Below are 20,929 nucleotides of genomic sequence, written 5' to 3'. Positions count from 1 at the left end.
TCCTATTTCACTATCTTGTTGCCATCACCCTCTTACTGTCTCGTGTTATTCAGAAGTGTCTTTAATCTTCAAGTCCTTGGAGGTTTTCCAACTATTGTCCTTGTTATTGATTTCTAGAAAAATGCTGTTCTGATCTGCAGCATATCTTTTATGATTTCTCTTTCTTTCACATTTGTTAAGGTCTGTTTTGTGTCCCAAAATGTGTTGTATCTTAGTGAATGTTCCATGTAAATCTAAAAAGAATGTATATTCTGCTGTGTTTGGATAAAGTGTTGCATGGATTTCAGTTAAATCCACTTGTTTGATGGTGCTATTTAATTTCACAATGTCCTTCCTGATTTTTTGCCTGCTGGAACTCTTCATTACTGGTGGGGGCAGGTGTTGAAGTCTCCAACAATAATAGTGAATATATTTATTCCTCCTTACAGTTCTCTCAGTTTTTGCCTTGTGTATTTTGTCCCTGTGTTGTTTTGCATGTACACGTGAAGGATTGCTATGTCCTCTTGGAGAACCAATTCTTTTATCATTATGTAATGCCTCTTTATCTCTGTGAATCTTGTCTGCTCTGAAGTCGGCTTTGTCTGAAGTTCATACACCTATGCCAGCTTTCTTTTGTTGGTGTGGTATATCATTTTCCACCCTTTACTTTTAATCTATCTCTGTTTTTATATCTAAAGAGCAATTCTTGTAAACAATATATAATTTTTATTTTATTATCTGCTGTCACAGTTTTTGTCTTTCCCTTACTATATTTAGACCATTGATGTTTAAAGTGATTACTGATGTCATTGGATTAATATCTACCATAGCCCGGCTGGTGTGGTTCAGCAGTGGAGCATCAACCTATGATCCAGGAAATCAAGGTTCAATTCCCCATCAGGGCACATGCCTGGGTTTTGGGCTCAATTCCCAGTAGGGGGCGTACAGGAGGTAGCCAATCAATGACAATTCTCTCATCATTGATGTTTCTCTCTTTCCCCTTCCTCTCTCTGAAATCAATAAAGACATATTTAAAAATATACATATATCTACCATATTTTTTACTGTTTTCTATTTGTTGCCTTTGTACTTTGTTTCTTTTTTGACTTAGATCTTTATTCTGCCTTCTCTACCATTTTGTTGCTTTTGAAGTAAATCTTTTTAAATTAAATTTATTGGGGTAACACTGGTTAATGATAATATATAAATTTCAGGTGTACATCCTTAAAATACAACATCTGTATATGCCATTGTGTGTTAACCATTTAAAGTCACCGTCCTTCCGTCACCATGTATTTGACCCCCTTTACTTTCTTCTTCCCCATTCCCCTTTGGTAACCACAAATCTATTGTCTGTATCTATGAGTTTGTTTGTTTTATTCTCTGTTGCTTTTTGTTTTATATCCCACATATGAGAGAAATCATATGGTTCTCGTCCTTTTCTGTCAGACTTACTTCACTTAGCATAATACTCTCAAGATTCAGCCATGTTGTCGCAATGGCAGTATTTCATCATTTTTATGGAAGAGTAGTATTCCATTGTATATGTATCTATCCAGCTATCCATCGAAGAACACTTAACTTGTTTCCATGCCTTCGCTATTGTGAGTAATGACAATAAACATAGGGGTATTATGTCTTTACAAATAAGTGTTTTCAGATTTTTCAGGTAGATACCCAGAAGAGGAATTGGTGGCTCATGTGGTAAAACTATTCTTAATTTTTTGAGGAGCCTCCATATTGTTTTCCATAGTGGCTGCACCAGTTTACATTCCCACCAGCAGTGGGCCCTTCGCCTCTCCATTTTTCTCCTCTCTTAGCATATCATTTTACTTTTTTTTTAGTAGTTGGGCTTGAGTTTGCAGAGAGATCTGATTGGTGAACACATCAGTGTGCTGGGAGGGTATCATGCCTGAACAGTGCAAGGAAGCTCCTACTCTGCACACCCCCACTTTGCCCTGAGCACCCCTTCCATTTGGCTGTTCCTGACTAATATGTTTTACAATAACCTGATGATAATAATAAAGCACTTTCGTTAGTTCTGATAGTAGTTTTAGCAAATTAATATACATGAGGGGGTATCCTGGGAACCTCCAAATTTGTAGTTGGCTGTGGAGAAATGTGTATGGCCTGAGCCCCCATTTCTAGCTGGCATCTGACATGTGGGCAGTTTGTGGAACTGAGCCCTTAAACTGTGAATTCTGATGTTAACTCTAGTTGGTGGTAGAACTGAATTGTAGGCCACCCAGTTGGTGTCAGGGAGGTGGAGAAATGGTTTGGAAAACACACCACATATTTGCTGTCAGGAGGAAAAAATAGCCTGTGAACCTCGCAAGTGTTTCTGAGTCTGCGCCCCCAGCCTCAAGTTAGCTCAGGCAGAAAGGTTAGAGTCTTCAATTTCTGTCCCCGTGTCAGTTCGGCTCTGGTATAAAATCCCAGTCAGTTCGGCTCTGATGAAACAGAATCTTTGAGGACAGGCCTTGTTAAGAAGATTCAGAAATAGGAAAATAGGCTATTTTCCTATTTCTCCAATTTTGGAGACAGCAGTTTGCCCTGTGACCTCAATTCTTTTATAGCCCAGGAAGAGCTGTTGATTTTAAGTTTGCTTTTTTCTGTTGAGGATGGGAATGTCCCTTAAGCTCCTTACAGTGCAAATGAAAAACCAGAGGTCTCTGACTCCGTATTTTAATGTTTGACTGCTGGTCTGTTGGATAAACCAGTATTCTTCCTGAGTAGAGAAAACCCACTTTTTCCCTCTACTTTTATTCAGAACATTGTCAGTTCCTGCACTTCTGGTCACCAAATGTGTAAGGTTTTTTTCCCTACAACAAGCAGTTATCTGTGACACCAGCTGGTGTCCTACAACTTAATCATAACACTATGTTCCTGGAGATAGTGTCATATCCTGCAGGTTAAGGTCTCAGTCCCAGGAGACTGCCCCAACCCCCACTCCCACTTCAGATGCCAATCACAAGTAGTAGATCTGCAGGTTACTCACAACTTCTGTCTGACTTGGCTACAAATCAGAGGTTCCTATAACCCCCCTCCTTGGGTTTGATTAATTTGCTAGAGTGCTCACAGAACTCCGTGAAACACTTAAGTTCACCAGTTTATGAAAAGATACAGATGAACAGATAGATGAAGAGATACTGTAGGCAAGCTGAGAGCCCCTGTGAATTTGGGTGCGTCACTTTCCTGGTATGTGAATGTTCTCACCAACCTAGAAGCTCTCTGAACCCCATACCATTGGGAATGTGCAGTCCTCCTCGCATAGGCATGGTCAATTATTAACTCCATTTTCAACCCTTCTCCCTTCTCTGGAGGATGGGGGGAGGTGGGCAGGGCTGAAAATTCCAAGCTCTAAATGGCTTGGTCTTCTGGTGACCTTCCCCATCCAGGAGCCATCAGGAGCCCAACCAGAGTCTCCTCATTAGAACAAAAGATACTCCTAGTGCTCTTATCACTGAGGCATTTACAAAGGTTTTAGGAGCTTCCTGCCAAGAATCAGGGTCAGAGACCAATATACAGGTAGACCTCACTTTGTTGCACTTCACTTATGTTGCATTTTTTACAAGACCCTCACCCAGTAAAAAGATTCCAACACTCTCCATTGCAATACTCACTTACTGTGGTAGCCTGGAACTAAACCCACAATATCTTTGAGATATATGATTTCTATTATCTGACAGCTGACAACTTGAAAGCCTTAACCCTCCTTCTTCCCCCTTGTGTCCCATGTCTGTACAGGGTGATAAAAATAAAAAAAAAATAAAGTCTGGTTCCTCACTTCTTTGGTGCTGACAAGATATTCAGTCCCTGAAAGCCCCCTCTGTGTATCTGTGGGTGGGAACTCTCACCCTAGCCCAGCCCTAACCTCAGTAAAAAACCCAGGCCAGGCTCCTTTCTTTGTTCTCTCAAGCCATTTCCCACCTGCTTGAGAGGCCTGCCCAGCTCTCCTTAGAGACCTCAGTTACGGAATCATAAACCCTTTCATACATTCCTGGTAGCTGTGTGTTGGTCTCAACTATTCAACCAAACTTTGGGTGTGGTCGGGGGGTCTACCTTTCAATGCAGGTTATAGGAAACATAACATGGTGTGTATGTATGCAATATACTTTGCTTATTTGTTCTATTGATAAATCCTCCAGATCTTTTCATATCAATACCCTTTGTTTTTAAAAAGTACATATGATGATGAATTTATATAATCCATTCTTTCTAAATAGACACGGCTTGTTACCAATTTTTGCTGCCAAAACATGAATGAAAACTCAGATTGCAACTTTATGGGGCAAACAAACATACAAATTATGTTCTTTTCCAACCTTAATTACTTCTTAATTTTATCATAAAATATATTCAGAAAAAACTGTACAAACTGAGTTTTGGTAAGACTTAGTAATAACAATACAAACACCCTTGGAATCATCATAAAGATTCATAAATGGCCTATGGGCAGTGGTAAGGGTCTCCTGATGTTCCCATCCCTGACTTATCTCTGTCCTGCCCCATAAATGACCACTGTCCTTATTCTTTATTCTTCATACCTTTGCCATCTATTATTTTTCACTAAGCAGTGTTCTTTCAGTTTTGCCTCCTTTGACCTTTGAAAGAATGAGTATTAATGGAGTTCCTTGAAGAGGTTTTCCCTTGGTTACTTTGCCTCTGTGGATGAAAAGGGGCCACATGCTAACTTGACAATCTCAGGAAATTCCTGGGTGGCCATGGCCTTGCAAACTCAGAGACTTAGTATAACCACAAAGGATGGTCTGAAATTAAAACTTTTTAACTAAAAGCAGTTTATGGCTGATAGTCACGTCCTAGGCTAGACTCTTCCCTGACAAAAGTCAGTCTTCACCGTAACTGAGCCTGTCTATTGTCTTTTGCATCTAGAATAACATACCTTTGGAATGTCAGGGTAACTTCCCTTTTCTGGACTCCTCAGCGCACAACCAATGCCCCAGAACAGGGACTACAAATTCTCTCATTGTTATTTTTGTCATATTAATTGTTGACTATTAACTATCCTGTACCCACCTATGTAAAAGATGTATATGTCTGTCATTTTACCTTTTGTCCAATCCCAGAGGTACCCCCCCTTTCTCCTTCCTCCCTAATCTATCACCAATGAATTTTATGTAACACTTCTTATCTTTTGATCGAAATGTATAAAATAAGGTGCAAAACTGCCGTTCTCTGGAGCATTATCTCAATCCATTGAGATTTTGCTTCCCAGCAATTTTCAACAGTTTGGCTCAAATAAACTCACAAAAATTCTTCACAGGTTTGAATGTTTTTTACATTGACACCTCACATGTTTCACACATGCTGGCATCTGAGGCTTGGGGCCCAGAGCCAAGTGCCACTAAGACCACAGGATTCTTGAAAGTACCAGGTGGGGGGGGGGGGGGCGGGGGACAGAAGGGTGGACGTCTCCCCGCTTGAAATGGTCAAATATCAAAAAGGAGCCAGAGTCATCATTACATACAAAGAAGTCACTTTTAAGTGGCTCTGTGAACAAGGGTCGTGAGTGGCCTCACAGCCTTAGGGTTAAAGGACAGATTCAGACCCAGTGCTAAGACAAGGTCAGCTCAAAGACGTGACCTCCAGCCTGCTGTCACTCACGCAGGAGGGGACGGGACCTTGCAAACTGTCCAATCAGGGGAGTCGCTGGTAATGTACGTGAGGGCGGCGCTCTGATGACAGCGTGGACGGCGTGTTCCTACCTTCTCTCGCCCTCCGCTCGGGATCCGTTCTCGCTATTCTCAAAGGCCTCAGGTAGCTCTGCCACATCCTCTGTCGTTGTGACCTGCACTTGCTGCAGGAGTCATAGGGTGGATGACAGGGAGCCCCCGAAGTCGGGAAATGGTGAGTGCGGGGGTCGCTGTTGGAAGGCTGGGAAGGAGGAGGGGGTTGTCGGAACGAGCGTGGCTGGACCCGGCCTCCCCGAGGACACTCCAGGGTTTGGGACGCGAGTCCGCCAGGGGCGCGGCACGCAGCATGGGCGCTCGGCCGGCAGCCAGACCCCCTCGGTGTTTTCTCTGGTCACCAGCTGCGTCTCCCCAGAATGTTCGGTGACCACAGGCAGGATCATCAGGAGATAATCGTGCCTCAGTCTCCGGGGTTCCTAGGTGGGAAGAGCTGTGGTCTGTGGGGTCCCCAGTTCCTTTCTCCCCAGGGGGACCCGTTTTTCCCTGAGTTTTACAAATGTTTGGGAAGCAGGGCCTCAAGTCCACGACCTTGTCCCCCAGCCTAGGTCTTTCTGGAACTGGCAGTAAACCCTAGTTTCCATCTCTCCCCCTGCATTCCCAGACGCCATCTTCCCCTCTAGTTCACACCATCATTATTAACTGTTTATCCTCCGCTGTGCACTTCACGCTACGCAGTATTTTAATTGTGTCTTATTTCTCCGCACAGCCATGAATGGTTCTCCTTTTACAGATTTACATGTTTGCCTATGGGTGTTTTATGTAAGAGGAAATCCGGGAATACCCACCCACCTGGAATTGTGTTGTGTAAAAAACCTTGTGCCTCTCCTCCCAGATCTTTCCTGGGCAGACATCCTATGGGGCTGGAAACTTCCCCGGATGAGCTGCCCCTTTCATCATAGTGCCTGGTCAAGCCCTGCCAGTCTCTGAGTCTGTGGTTTTATTCACTTTCATTCTCCCTTCTTTCAATAAAGATAAATCTATTTAATCAATATATCTTGAAAGACTATAAAATATTTCCAAGGAAAAAGTGAATTTCAGAAAAAATAAATTCCATTATTATATCCGTTTGGGGTTGATTTCAAATGCAATATCAGGGCTTAGACTTGCAACATCTAAACGTGTTCAGTATGATCATTTTCCAGTTACTTGCCATGAAAATAATAATTAACTGACATTTCTTTTCTGAAAGGACTAGATATTTGTGGATTTTCTTGTTGAACCGGAAAAATGCCTTAGAATTTTCTCTCATCCTTTACACTTAAACACCGGTTTGAGTGGTTTTACTGGATTGTTCAAACACTGGGTTTGTGTATTTAAAATATCGGTGTCCAGAGTGACTAGATGGGAAGCAGAAGCCTGAGGTCACTTTCTCCAAGCTAAGCTCTGTTGAGCCTGCAAAGTACTTAAAGGCCCAGTTGGTTCTTCCTGGGGAGCCTCCCCTTGCAGGTGTCTTACCTGCTCACACCCACCAGGGAAGGAGCCTTTACACTGAGAGAAGTTACATCCCTGGAAAGCTGGGGATGGGGATGGAAAGGATGGAAGGGACGGGGGCGAGGTAGGAGGTAATATCCTTTCTAAGGTTGTAACCGATTTCCTTGGGCCTGTTTCTAGATAAAGGCTTGAGGCTGCATCCACAGTGTAGGTGCACTCAGAGTAATTTGTGTGCATTGAGAAAGTCTGTGAAGGTCAGTTCTGTCTTCTAGACAAAGGGTTTATGAATTTTGGAGTTTTGAGGGCGTGAGAACCTTAAATTGAATCTAAGTGTTTCCTCACTTGTGAGAATTAAAGCCTGAGAGAGGAGGCCTTTCTGTTACCTCAGGAGAAGGGTGTGTAGAGCTCCCAGAGTCCCCCAACCCTCCATCATCAGGGACTGGCCCACTTTAAGAGTTGTATCCCTGCCCAGTCGGTGTGGCTCAGTGGCTGAGCATCAACCTATGATCCAGTAGATCAAGGTTCACTTCCCAGTCAGGGCACATGCCCGAGTTGCAGGCTAGATCCCCTGGGATCGTGCAGGAGGCAGCCGATCAATGACTCTCTCATCACTGATGTTTCTAATCTCTCTTCCTCTCCCTTCCTCTCTCAGAAATCAATAAAGACATTTTTTTTTAAAAAGTTGTATCCCAACTTTGGGAGTATGAACTGCCAGCTTCAGAACATGGGTTTTCTTCTGGACTGTGGGGAAGCAGCCACCTTATCTTACCTGATTTGAAGATTTGCATTTCTTTCTTTGGATACTCATAATATTGCATATTGACGCTTTAAACTCTAGTTTTCCTTAGCAGTCGGTGATAGTATTTTCTGGGTGAATGTGTAAGATTTTTAGTTCTTGGGCTTTCAAAATGTAATTTGATTGAGAGGTGCATGGTAGTAAGGCAGAAAATCTGGAACCAAACAGAATATTTGTTCCTTTTAGGCAAGAGATCCTCAAGATATGAGATAGGTATATTTGAGCTCTCAGGTAGATTTTACATTTTAGGTCAGTTTTTGTATGTGTATGTCCCTAGAGAGCTTTGAAAATTTAAATGCTGTAATACTGCTTAGGTATAAAGGAAATGAATTCCTATTTTAATTAAAAGGAAGAAAACTACTCAAAACTTACATAAATCTTTAAAAATCCTGATACAGTTTTTGGATTAGGCCCAAATAAAATTTTAATATGCTTTGCTCAGTTGGTTAGAGCATTGTCCCAATAGCCAACGTTGCAGGTTCTATCCCTGGTCAGGGCACATACAAGAATCAGTCAGCCAGTGAATGCATAAATAAGTGGAATAACAAATTGATGTCTCTCTTTCTCCATTCCTCTCTCTCTAAAATCTTTAAATAATTTTTTTAAATTGTAATACGCTTTTATATCTGAAATAACCCCCCAGTGTGATATTATAAGGAGAAACAAAAATGCCTCTTGTTATGTTAGGAGCTTTGAGATTTTTTCTTTTTTATGGTTTAAACCTTTATAAGCATTAGTGTTTAACAGATTATATCTTAGAATGGTTTTCTATGTTGAAAAAAATCGAATTTAAAATTAAATTTTAAAAAGCAAAAGTAATTTAATTTAAAATTAAGACTATTAAATAGGAAAAATATGGTTTATGTAAATTACTCAGCTAATTTTTAAAACCAATGCATGCAATGGCTAGCAAGAGTATGTAAGATAGGTTTAAAGTCGAATCACCATTGGAACATCTTGGTCCCCTTCAGGACTCTTGCTTCAGCCATCCCCAATAACCAATGTTGAATTTCTTAAGTATCCTGTTAGTGTTTCTTTATAACTGGCACTTGAACCCCACACTGTCTGCTCGCAACTGAAGCTTTGCCCCTCCCTCTGCCCCTTGGGCTCCCACCTGGACAAACTTATGAAAAAGTCTGAGTGGTCTTTCCTCTAGAGATGGCAGGAAATTCAAATCACACAAGCCCCTGCCCTTGGACAAGGATTCTTGCCCTACCCCAAACCGCAGTGAACACCCAGGCCAGGCTCCTTTCCTTGCTTTCTGAAACCATCTCAGAGCTGCTTGAGAGGCTGCCTTACCCTCCTGAGACCTCAATTATGTGATCATAGGGCTCTTCAGGAAAATTTCCACACAGGAAAATGTTTGTGTGTGTGTGCATGCCCATGCGCCAATGTCATCAGTCTCAAGGGAGCCAGCCATCCCTCCGTAGGTGACCGTAATTGTTGGTGCCATGAGCAGCATGTCCTGACAAGACCACTAGGTGGATCTGTCTTCTTTTGCTCTGACCCTCTGTGCTGTCTGATGGCAGCCCTCACTGTGCACAGCAGGAGAGCTAGTGGTGCTGCTGAGCCTACCATGCTTTAGTTCAGTATTCAGCCAACCAAACTGGCAGTTTCAAGAATCCCAAGCCCTGGCCAGTGTGGCTCAGTGGGTTGGGTGTCGTTCCAAGCACCAAAAGTTGTTGGGTCAATTCCCCGTCAGGGCACATGCCCAGGTTCCAGGCTTGATCCCTGGTAGGGGGCACCCAGGAGGTGGCCAATCAATGTATCACTCTCACATCGATGTTTCTCTCTCTCTCCCTTCCTCTCTAAAATTCAATAAACTATTTAAAATTCAAGAAAGAAAGAATTCCAGGGCATCTGGAAGCAGGAGTATGAGATCAGGGCCCTCTTTAAATTAATCCTGGGTCTGTGTCCTTGTTGGGATTTATCTATTAGAGTGAAGCTGTGACAGAGGCTGGGCTGGGCATAGGTGGGAGAGATGGGAGAGGGGGTCTATACCCTGTGCAAGAGGTGGACCCATCAGGTGGTTGGTTGTTCCTGAAAGAGCAGTTATTTAAAGAGAGGAGATGGGGAAAGGCAGCCAGTAGGTGGCAGGCTGTTCCACACTCCTTTGTTTCCATACTCCTAATTCCAGAGGGATCCCACTAAATTTAAGCAAGATACCCCTGATAATGTTAGGGGAGTTACTGAATATAATATAAAGTACAAGTAGGGATGTTTCACCTTAACCATGAGAACTATGGTCTTACCTAATTTCTCCATGGTCATAGCACCCATTTTCTTAAAGTAAACCATAACCAGCAGGGAAGGTTTGACCCAATGAGTTATAAGTTAAATTGTAATTTAGTCTTTGGCACTTTCAAATTATATTAACAAAATGGGACCCCACAGTCCTTAGCTCCAGTTAAATTCGTATGGCCTAATGTAAATTAAGCGGGGACTTGAAGGGTTGAAAACCACTGGATACCTATTTAGTGAAGAAGTGATTATGCCTCCTGCTTTGCCTTTGAACAGCTGAATTTGGCCTTTTTTTCTTAAAGATAGTTAGAATTTAACTTGATAGAATAAATTTCTAAATGACCTTAACATGCTTGAAGATCCTTTGTTTACTGATGGAAGAGCAGTCTTTTTTTTTTTTTTTTTTTTTTTAATATATCTTTATTGATTTCAGAGAGAGGGAGGGAGAGGGAGAGAGAGAGAGAAACATCAATGATGAGAGTCATTGATCGGCTGCTTCCTACATGCCCCCCCACTGGGGATCAAGCCCGAAACCCAGGCATGTGCTCTGACCAGGAATCAAGTAGTGATCTCCTGGTTCATGGATCAAGGCTCAACCACTGAGCAACACTGGCTGAGCAACTTAGTAACTTTCTATTAAAATCATAAATAGTTATATGATTTGACTATAGTTGGCAAAGGTGAAGTTTTAGTTGGCCTGTTCTTCAAGAAAGAATGACACCTCTCAGTGGATTACTACAACCTTGAGGCTATGGTCGAACCAAATAAGCCCTTATTCCCAGTCCCCATCATTATAGAAATTACTGCCTCCATCTACTCAGCAGCTGGTAAATGTCCTGTCATCACAGATTTGTTTGTTCTGCTCCATACCTATGTCAGCAACTTCTCAGCTGCAGTTGGCCTTCACCTCTGAAGGGACATGATACATCTTTATCTGGTTACCCTCAGGGAACCTCAGCACCACTGTCAGTACCATGGTCTCTGCAGGCAAGATTTGAACTGTTTTCATCTTGCTCCAGTAGCACAGGTATGACACTACATTAATGACATCCTCTTCTAAGGGTATTCAGGACATAAAAATAGTGACAAAAAGAGCTCATAAAAAGCCAAGCCATTTCTACATACATTGCTTTTAAATTCCTAAAAAGTGTTTGGTAATCTGGGTCCTTCTCCATCCTTGAGACAGTGAAGAAATAGCTTATTGTCCCTCTTAGCACCTACAACATTGTCTAGATTCTTTTGGTGCTCTGGAGGCAGCATAGTCTTTGTTTACACATTTTACTTGAGTCTATTTATATTGTTACTTGCAAACTGGCCCACCTTGAATAGGTATCCCTACAAAAAAACCAAATGGCTCTAGATTTGATCAAATTGCCATACAACAGGCACTCCCACAGTGCCTTCAGACACTGTTTCACAATAGAAGCTTCGGTAACTTCCTGTCATGCCTCCTGGAGGTACCCAAGATGGCTTTTAAATTGTCTGTAGGCTTCTGATGTAAAAAACTGCACAAGGCTTCAAACTGTATGCCATTAGAGCTGCAGTTGTCACTGCTTATAGAGCTATCTTAAAAACATGTACCCTCTTGGAAAGCTACGCATTATGCCCTGGAACCTGTAAACATCACCCCAAGAACTCAGTTCCACTATCGAGACTCCTTCAAACAAGATATGGCTAAACCTGTGCCCTCTGGCACATCCTACCAGCAGGAGGGGTGGCCTCCCCTCTCCTTAGTCCCTTGCCAGGTGCCATGGAGCTGAAGGAGTTCACCCCTTTCCCAGACCTCCAGGCTTACTGGGGAACTCCTTAGGATTCCCTGAGTGAAAAGGAATTATAGTTCATGACTTAAGGGATGACATCACCTCATTCATACATGATGGAGCTCAGGCAGAGTTACTACTTTCATCCCTTAATTGGAACATCCTTTTAAAGAATGGGACTTAAGGGTCCACACGACTGACCAAACACATCAGGCAGTCATCTTAGCACTGACCAGTGATTGGCTTCACCCGCCATGTTTGCAGACTCTTCGATGATTGCCTACAAGTTGCCCTTTTGTGGTAAAAGAATTCTGGCACTTTCTTGCCTCACTGTTACCCACAGTATAAATCAAGGTAACTACTGTCTCTGCATTTACTAAGGCCACAGTGGAAGGCCTTGCCCAAACACTCCTCCTCCATATGGGAGTTCTAGACACTACTGACAGTACCAAAGGAACTCATTTCACTTCTCAGAATATACAGTGCTGCACTCTCGAAAAAGGCATCAGTGGAAGTTTCTCCTCTCTTCCAAGTCTCAGGATGCAGTCCTCACAGAACACCATAATGACTTACTGAAATAACTTCAAACCGGTTGAATGAAAGATGGCTTCTTTCAGCCATCAGTCATCAGCAATCATTTTTCAGAAAACTTGATCAGAAAGTAGAGTTTTCCCACATAACCCCTCTACCTCCACATAGTTTGCCCTATTTTTTTTATATATATATCTTCTATTATTGTGGTACAATTGATGTCAATGTGTTAAGGTCCACAGCTTACATTACTGTTAAATGTTGTAGTCTCTGGGCTTTGGCTAATGTAAAATGACATGTTTCCATCTTCTGCATCATGTAGAAAACTTTCACTGCCCTAAAAATCCCGTTCTTCACCTATTCATTCACTCCTCTCTCCTACCCACAAATCCCTGGCAGCCAAAGACCTTTCATTGTCTCATAGTTTTGTCTTTTCCAGAACTATGCTTAGAATCTTAAGTGTGTAGCCATGTCATATTGGCTGCTTTCACTTAGCAATATGGTTAAGGTTTCTCCATGTCTTTTTGGCTTGATACCTGATTTCCTTTTATCACTGAATAATATTTCATTGTATGGCTGTTCCAGTGATTATTTTTCCGTTCACCTATTAAAGGATATCTCTATTACCTGTAAGTCTTGGTAGTCATGAATAAAACTCTTATAAACATTCATGTGCAGGATTTTTTGAAAATATATCCCCATTGATTTCAGAGAGAGGAAGGGAGAGGGAGATAGAAACATCAATGATGAGAGAGAATCTTTAATCAGCTGCCTCCTGCACACCCACTACTAGGGATGGAGCCTGCAACTCAGATACATGCCCTGACCCAGAATCCAACTGCGACCTCCTGGTTCATGGGTCGATGCTCAAACACTGAGCCATGCCAGAAGGGCCATGTACAGGATTTTTTATGAATGTAAGTTTTAAACTTATTTGGGGAAATAAGGAGAATGATTGCTTGGTTGTATGATAAGAATAGGTTGTTTAAGAAACTGCCTGTCTTCAAAAGTAGGCATACCGTTTTCCATTCCCACCAGCAGATGAGGGTTCCTGTTCCTCCACATCTTTGCCATTGTTTAGTGTTTGCTCTCAGTGTTTTGAATTTTAGCCATTGTAATAAGTGTCTAGTAATATCTCATTCTTCTTTTATTTGCAATTCCTAAAGACATGATGTGCCCGGCCGGGCGTGGCTCAGCTGCAGTTGAGCGTCAACCTAGGATCCAGGCAATCAGGGTTTGATTCCCGGTCAGGGCACATGCCTAGTTGCAGGCTTGATCAGTGACTCTCTCATCATTGATGTTTCTGTCTCTCTCTCTTCTTTTCTTTTCCTCTCTCTGAAGTCAATAAAGATATATTTAAAAAAAAAAAAAAAGACATGATGTTAAGCATTTTTTTCTATGCTTATTTACCATTTGTAAACTTTTGGCGAAGTGTATGTTCAGATCTTTTGTCCATTTTTAATTGTTTTGCTTATCTTATTGTTGGATACCAGTCCTTTATCAGATAAGTGTTTTGCAAAGATTTTTTTTTTTTAATCCTCACCTAAGGATATTTTTCCAGTGCTTTTCAGAGAGAGTGGGAGGGAGAGAGGGAGAAGACAGACAGACATCGATGTGAGAGAGACACATTGATTGGCTGCCTCCTGCGCACGCTCTGACGGGCCAGGGATCGAGCCTGCAATCGAGGTACATGTCCTTGACTGGAAGCTTCAGTCAGTGGGCCGATACTCTAGTCACTGAGTCAAACTGTCCAGGGCACAAAGATTTTTCTCCCAGTCTGTGGCTTGTGTTTTCACTCTCTTAACACTGTTTTTCACAGAGCAGGTTTTATTTTAATGAAATCAAACTTATTTTTTTCTTTCATCAGTCTTGCTTTTGGTGTTATATCTAAAACTTCATCACCAAACCTTGGGTCACCTAGATTTTGTCCTATGTTATCTTCTAGGAGTGTTGTAGTTTGGCACTTTACATAAGACCTGTGATCTGTTTTGAGTTAGGTTTTGGAAAAGGTATAAGATCTGTATCTAGATTGATTGATTACTTGATTTTTGCATGTGGATATCTAGTTTTCCTGGCAGTATTTGTTGAAAAGGCTATGTTTTCTCCACTGATTTCCCTTTGATCCTTTGTCAAAGATCAGTTGATTAGCTCTGGCCAGGTGGCTCAGTTGGTTGGGGCATTGTCCTGTACACCAAAAGTTGTGGGTTCGATTCCCAGTCAGGGCACATATCTAGGTTGATGGTTTGATCTCCAGTTGCGGTGTGTAGGAGAGACAACCAATCAATGTTACTCTCTCTTTTTCTCTCCCCCCCCCAATCCTCTCTCTAAAATCAATAAAAACATATCCTCAGGTAAGGATAAAAAAAGATCAGTTGATTATATTTGTTTAGATCCACAGGAAAGAATTGGCTTTTGTATATTAGCCATTTCTTTTTCAATCTCACTCTGTTCTCTCATTAGTTGAAGGGGTTTTTTGTTGTTTTCTTTGAGTTTTTCTCCATCGATAATCATGCCACATGCAACAAAGACAAGTTTAATTTCTTACCTCCCATTCTGTATACCTTTTATTTCCTTTTCTTGTCTTACTGTATTAGGTTAGACTTCCAGTACAGTGTTGCCTAGGTCTGGTGTGAGGGGACATCATTGCCTCCTTCTTGATCTTACCAAGAAAGCATCTATTTTCTCACCATTAAGTATGGTAACTGCAAGTTTCTCATAGAGGGTATTTCTCAAGAAGAGGGAGTGCCTCTCTATTCCTAGTTTGCTCCCATAAATGGATTTGGGATTTTGCCAAATCCTTTTACATTCCCCCACCCCTGTCCTCATTCTTGATATTAATAATTTATCTTTTCTCCTTTTTTCTCAGCTTGTATAGGTTTCTTAATTTTATTAATCTTTTCAAAGAACCAGCTTCTGGTTGTGTGGGTTTTTCATGATTTCCTGTAATTTTCCTGATTTGTTTTTTATTTCTATTCTTGTGCTTACTTTAGGTTTCATTTGCTCTTCTTTTTCTAGTTTTGTAAGATAGAGGCTTAGATAATTCATTACAGATCTCTTTTTTCAATTGTAGGCCTTTGATGATATAAATTTCCCTCCAGGCACTGTTTTTGCTGCATCCCACAAATTTTGATAAATTGTATTTATTTTCATTTTCATTTAGTTCAAAATAACTTTTCATTGCTTTTGAGACTTCTTTGATCCCTGAGTTATTTAGAAGTGTGTTGTTTAATATCCCAAGTATTTGAGGGTTTCCCAATCTTTCTGTTAATGATTTCTATATTAATGCCTTTATGATCTGACAGCATACTTTGTATCATTTCTGTTCTTTCAAATATGTTAAGGTGTGTTTTATGTTAGAATGTGTTCTATCTTCATGAATTTTCCATATGAACTTGAGAATAATGTGTATTCTGCTGTTGTTTGATGATGAAGTATCCCACACTTTTCAGTAAACCCAGTTGGTTTGATGGCACTGATCAGTTCAGCTGTGGCTTATTCTGATTTTCTTCCTACTGGTACTGGTAATTATTAATAGAGGGGCATCGAAGCATCCATTGTAGTAGTGGACTCATCTGTTTCTCCTTGAAGTTCCACCCATTTTTCCCTGATGTATTTGGCCACTGTTTTGTTATGCACCTGAGCACTGAGGAGTGCTGTGTCTCCACTAAGACTTGACCCCTTTATCATTCCTTAAAGCCTCTTTATCCCTGTGCTTTGCCTGAAAATACAGATATGCCAACTATCTTTAATGCTAACGTGAGACATATTTTTCCATCCCTCAATTTCAATCTGTCTTTATTGTTAACGTGGCTTTATTATAGACAACATATAATTGGGAGTTGTTGTTTTTTATCCACTATGACAGTATCTTTTAGTTGTTTATTTATAGAACATTGATTTTTTTAAATGATTGTTGATATAGTTGTAGTAATATCTACCATAATGTTTGGTGTTTTCTAGTTGTTGCCCTTGTCTTTGTTTCTGCCCTTGTCTTTGTTTCTAGTTGTTGCCCTTGTCTTTCACCTTTTTTCTGCCTCCTTTGGCTTTGACCATTTTACCTGATTTTATTTTTTCTTCTCTCTTAGCATATCAGTTATACTTTTTTTTTTGTCTTTTTTAAAATTAGTTGCCCTTAAATTTGTAATATATAGTTACGGTAAACCTGGGTCCTCTTTCAAGTAATGCTAAACTACTTCACTGGTTGTATACATTCCTTATAACAAAATATTCCCAATTCTTCTCTCCCTGCACCTTATAACATTGTTGTTCATCTCACTTATCCATAAGCTATAATTACTGGATACTTTGTTGCTAGTATTATTTTGAACAGTGTTATCTTTCAAATTAAGACTTTTTTAAGGTGATGTTATTTTCCCTTCATTTGTTCCTTCTCAAATGCTGTCCCGTTTTTCATCATTTTCCTTCCTTTTGAAGAATTTCTTTTAACATTTCTTGCAGAACAAAGCAGATGTACTGGTGACAAATTCTCTCAATATTTGTTTGTCTCAGAAATTTCTCCCTCACTTTTGAAGGATAATTTCACTCAACACAGAATTTTAGTTAGGTTATTTTTTTGTTTTTTTTTATCAACACTTTAAATATTCATTCCACTCTCCTCTTGCTTGCATTATTTGAGACAACAAAAAAAGTCTGATTTAATCCTTGTTGTTTACCTATAGCTAAGGTGTGTTTTCCCCCTGGCTGCTTTCAAGATTAAGTCTTTTAGTATGCTGTGGAATTTTATTGTTGTTGTTGGAAGCCAGATATGATGTACTGAGAAGGAGGGACCTTGGTAAATAGGCCTAGTGTAAGGTTTTAAGTTTATCTGGCTAGGACTTAACCTGTGTTTACTATTCGTATACCTGTAAGTATCAGAGGCTACATCTGGTGTTCTCCTTTTCTCTCTCCTGTGATCTTTGGGGTTCTCTAGAGGCTTCCCAAATGAGATCTGAAATGTGTGGTTCTTTCTGTGTATTCCACTGTAACTAGAACTGACCCTAAACACTGGTCTCTGTGTACCCACCAAGAAGTGGGGATTTCTTACTCTGTTCTTGAACTAAATAGGTACATTTTACCATCAGAATTACTGTGGGGGAGCATTTTCTCAATCCCCTGCACAGAGATGTCAATGAGTTAATCATCTTTTTCAGAGACCAGTGTTTAGGGAAATTATGTGCCTGAAAGATTCAAGATGCTATTAAATTTATGAAGAAGTGGTTACATTTAGAGAATACAAATTCTGATGACCAAGTCATAGAATAAATATTTTGAAATCACAAAATATGTGAACTTCTTTTGAATTAACTATAGATCCCCAGTGCTGTCCATTTTACCTGTCTTCCTGTATTCATATGTGGAATGTTTTAGAACCAAGTGGCCTTTGAGGATGTGGCAGTAAACTTCACCCTGGAAGAGTGGGCCCTGCTGGATCCTTCGCAGAAGAAACTCTACAGAGATGTGATGCAGGAAACCTTGAGGAACCTGGCCTCAATAGGTAAGAGTGACAATGTTCCTTCATTTAGCCACTTAAAGAACAAGTGTTTCTTGTCTATCAACATTGTTCTCTGATTTGAAATGGGGAAAGAGAACACTTTTATAAATAAACCAGGCACAGTCAGAGCTGATCAGAGACCTGCAATGTAATAATTCTTCTGTAACTTTTTTTTTCTGGGTCTGCATTTTAGGAAGAAAGTGGGAAGACCATAACATTGAAGATCAATACAAAAACCAGGGGAAAAATCTAAGGTGAGTTATATTCACAACAGAAGTCAGTGTCCCACAAGGGGATCTTTATATGTCATGAAAATTTAAAAACAAGCAGACACTCCTCAAAAAATTAAAAATAAAATTGCCTTATGACCCAGTGATTCCACTTCTGGGTATATATCTTAAGAAACCCAAAATACTAATTCAAAAGACTATGCACTCCCATGTTCACTGCAGCACTATTCACAGTAGCTAAGATGTGGAAGCAACCAAAGTGCCCATCAGTAGACGAGTAGATAAAATGTTGTACATATATACAGTGGAATACTGCTCAGCCATAAAAAAGAATGAAATATCAGGGGGAACACTTTGTAAAGTATATGATTATCTGACCACTATGCTGTACACGTGAAACTAATACAAAATAATATTGTATGTAAACTGTAATGGAAATAATAATAACAATAACAATGATAATGATAAAAACAGACACAAAACAGCCGAGCTTCAAATTTATTTAACTTTGGAAAATCTTTACCAAAAATGTTTTCTAAATTGTGACATAGATGTTGTGTTTCCAAAATAGTTCACTTAGAAACAGTATTCAGCAACTCCATATATGAATATCACTACTTTGATAATAGCTATGGTCAAACCTTCTTTCAGAGCATTCATTATATTTAGTTTCAAACAATTTGGACAGGACAAAAAATCTACACTTTCCCTATAAATTGTAAATACAATATTCTAATGTTTATGAATAAATATAAATAAAGAAATCACTAATCATATACTCCTGATTTTTTTATAGACATCATATGGTAGAGAGATTCTGTGAAAGTAAAGAAGGTAGTCAATGTGGAGAAAACTTCAGCCTTATTTCAAATCTTAATCTGAACAAGAAAACTTCTACTAAAGTAAAACCATGGGAGTGCAGTGTGTGTGCAAAAGTCTTCATGAGTCGTTCATCCCTTACTAGGCACACGAGATCTCACACTGGGCCCAAACCATACAAGTATCAGGAATATGGAAAGAAACCTTACAAATGTAAGATGTGCGGGAAAGCCTTCAGTTATCTTCAGCCTTTTCAAAAACATGAAAGAAATCACAGCGTAGAGAAATCATATAAATGTAAGGAATGTGGAAAATCTTTTAGATATCGCCAATCTGTTCGCAAACATGAACGGACTCACACTGGAGAGAAACCCTATCAATGTAAACAATGTGGGAAAGCCTTTAGATATCATCAAACCTTCCAAACACATGAAAGAACTCACACAGGAGAGAAACCCTATGAATGTAAGCAGTGTGGTAAAGCCCTCAGTTGTCCTAGTTCCTATAGAAGTCATGAAAGAACTCATACTGGAGAAAAACCCTATGAATGTAAAAAGTGTAGTAAAGCCTTCAGTTGTCCCAGTTCTCTTCGAAAACATGAAAGAACTCATACTGGAGAGAAACCCTATGACTGTAAGGAATGTGGGAAAGCCTTTATTTCTCTTGGAAGCTTTCAAAGACACATGATAACACATACTGGGGATGGACCTTATAAATGTAAGGACTGTGGGAAAGCATTCAACTGTCCTAGTTCATATCGAATACATGAAAGATCTCACACTGGAGAAAAGCCCTATGAATGTAAACAATGTGGTAGAGCCTTCAGTTGTTCCAGTTCCTTTCGAACACATGAAAGAACTCACACTGGAGAGAAACCCTATCAATGTAAAGAATGTGGAAAAGCTTTCCATTGGCTCACAACTTTTCAAGTCCATGTGAGAACTCACACTGGAGAGAAACCCTACATCTGTAAGCTATGTGGTAAAGCTCTCAGTTGTCCCACTTCCTTTCGAAGACATGAAAGGACTCACAGTACAGAGAAACCTTATGAATGTAAACAGTGTAGGAAAACCTTCAGTTCTGCTCTAGGTTTGCAAATACATGAAAGAACTCACACTGGAGAAAAACCCTATAAATGTGAGGAATGTGGGAAAGCTTTTGTATCTCTCACAAGCTTTCGAAGACACATGATGACGCACACTGGAGATGGACCTTATAAATGTAAGGAATGTGGGAAAGCATTTAACTGTCCGAGTTCATTTCGAATACATGAAAGAACTCACACTGGAGAGAAACCCTATGAATGTAAAATATGTGGTAAAGCCTTCAGTTGTTCCAGTTATGTTCAAGTACATGAAAGAACTCACACTGGAGAGAAACCTTATGAATGTAAGGAATGTGGGAAAGCCTTCATTTATCGCACAACCTTTCGAGGTCACATGAGGGTGCACACTGGAGAGAAACCATATAAATGTGAAGAATGTGGAAAAGCCTTTAGTCGACCCAGTTCATTTAGAAGCCATGAAAGAATTCACACTGGAGAGAAACTTCTTCAGTGTAAGCATTGTGGGAAAGCCTTCAATTGGCCCACATCCTTACATAAACATGTCATGAGAATGCACACTGGGTAAATTATAACTGATAAATACAGGAAAGTATTTCACTCTTTATTAAATACACTCAAAATTATGAGAAAACTCCACTGGAGAGAAATGGCTATAAGTGTAAGTAATACAGGAAGGCCTAATGCAAATTAATTCACATATAATACTCCAGAAAATTCCTGACATGAAAGAAATGTTTTTAAAAGCTAAAAATACATTGTCTTTATCAGCAGCTCATTCTGAAACTCAGTCTCTGGACTATGGATTCTACTTGTTACTTTTGCAAATGAGCAATGAGTTGAGACAATTCTGTAAGTATACTTTAAGCAACAGTAC

General features: G+C 40.2%; 1 protein-coding gene across 1 annotated transcript; it reads left to right on the top strand.

Annotated features, from left to right (window-relative positions):
- Nucleotides 1-5,481: 5,481 nt before the first annotated feature.
- Nucleotides 5,482-20,633, top strand: LOC107541531 (uncharacterized). Its single transcript, XM_016218622.2, has 4 exons — nt 5,482-5,847; nt 17,817-17,943; nt 18,134-18,194; nt 18,967-20,633. Exons 1-4 carry the CDS (start codon nt 5,818-5,820, stop codon nt 20,618-20,620), a joined length of 1,872 nt encoding a protein of 623 aa, XP_016074108.1. The 5' UTR covers nt 5,482-5,817; the 3' UTR covers nt 20,621-20,633.
- Nucleotides 20,634-20,929: the final 296 nt, after the last annotated feature.

Source organism: Miniopterus natalensis, chromosome 4 (assembly GCF_054644295.1).
Source record: "Miniopterus natalensis isolate mMinNat1 chromosome 4, mMinNat1.hap1, whole genome shotgun sequence".
Classification (NCBI taxonomy): Eukaryota; Metazoa; Chordata; class Mammalia; order Chiroptera; family Miniopteridae; genus Miniopterus; species Miniopterus natalensis.
The sequence above is the reverse complement of the archived record's forward strand: the minus strand, read 5'-3'. Positions and strand labels throughout refer to the sequence as shown.

Coding starts and splice junctions, on each gene's coding strand:
- LOC107541531 (XM_016218622.2), top strand. CDS start 5,818: ATGACAGGGAGCCCCCGAAGTCGGGAAATG. Junction 5,848..17,816: donor GCCCCCGAAGTCGGGAAATG/GTGAGTGCGGGG, acceptor GGAATGTTTTAG/AACCAAGTGGCCTTTGAGGA. Junction 18,195..18,966: donor AACCAGGGGAAAAATCTAAG/GTGAGTTATATT, acceptor ATTTTTTTATAG/ACATCATATGGTAGAGAGAT.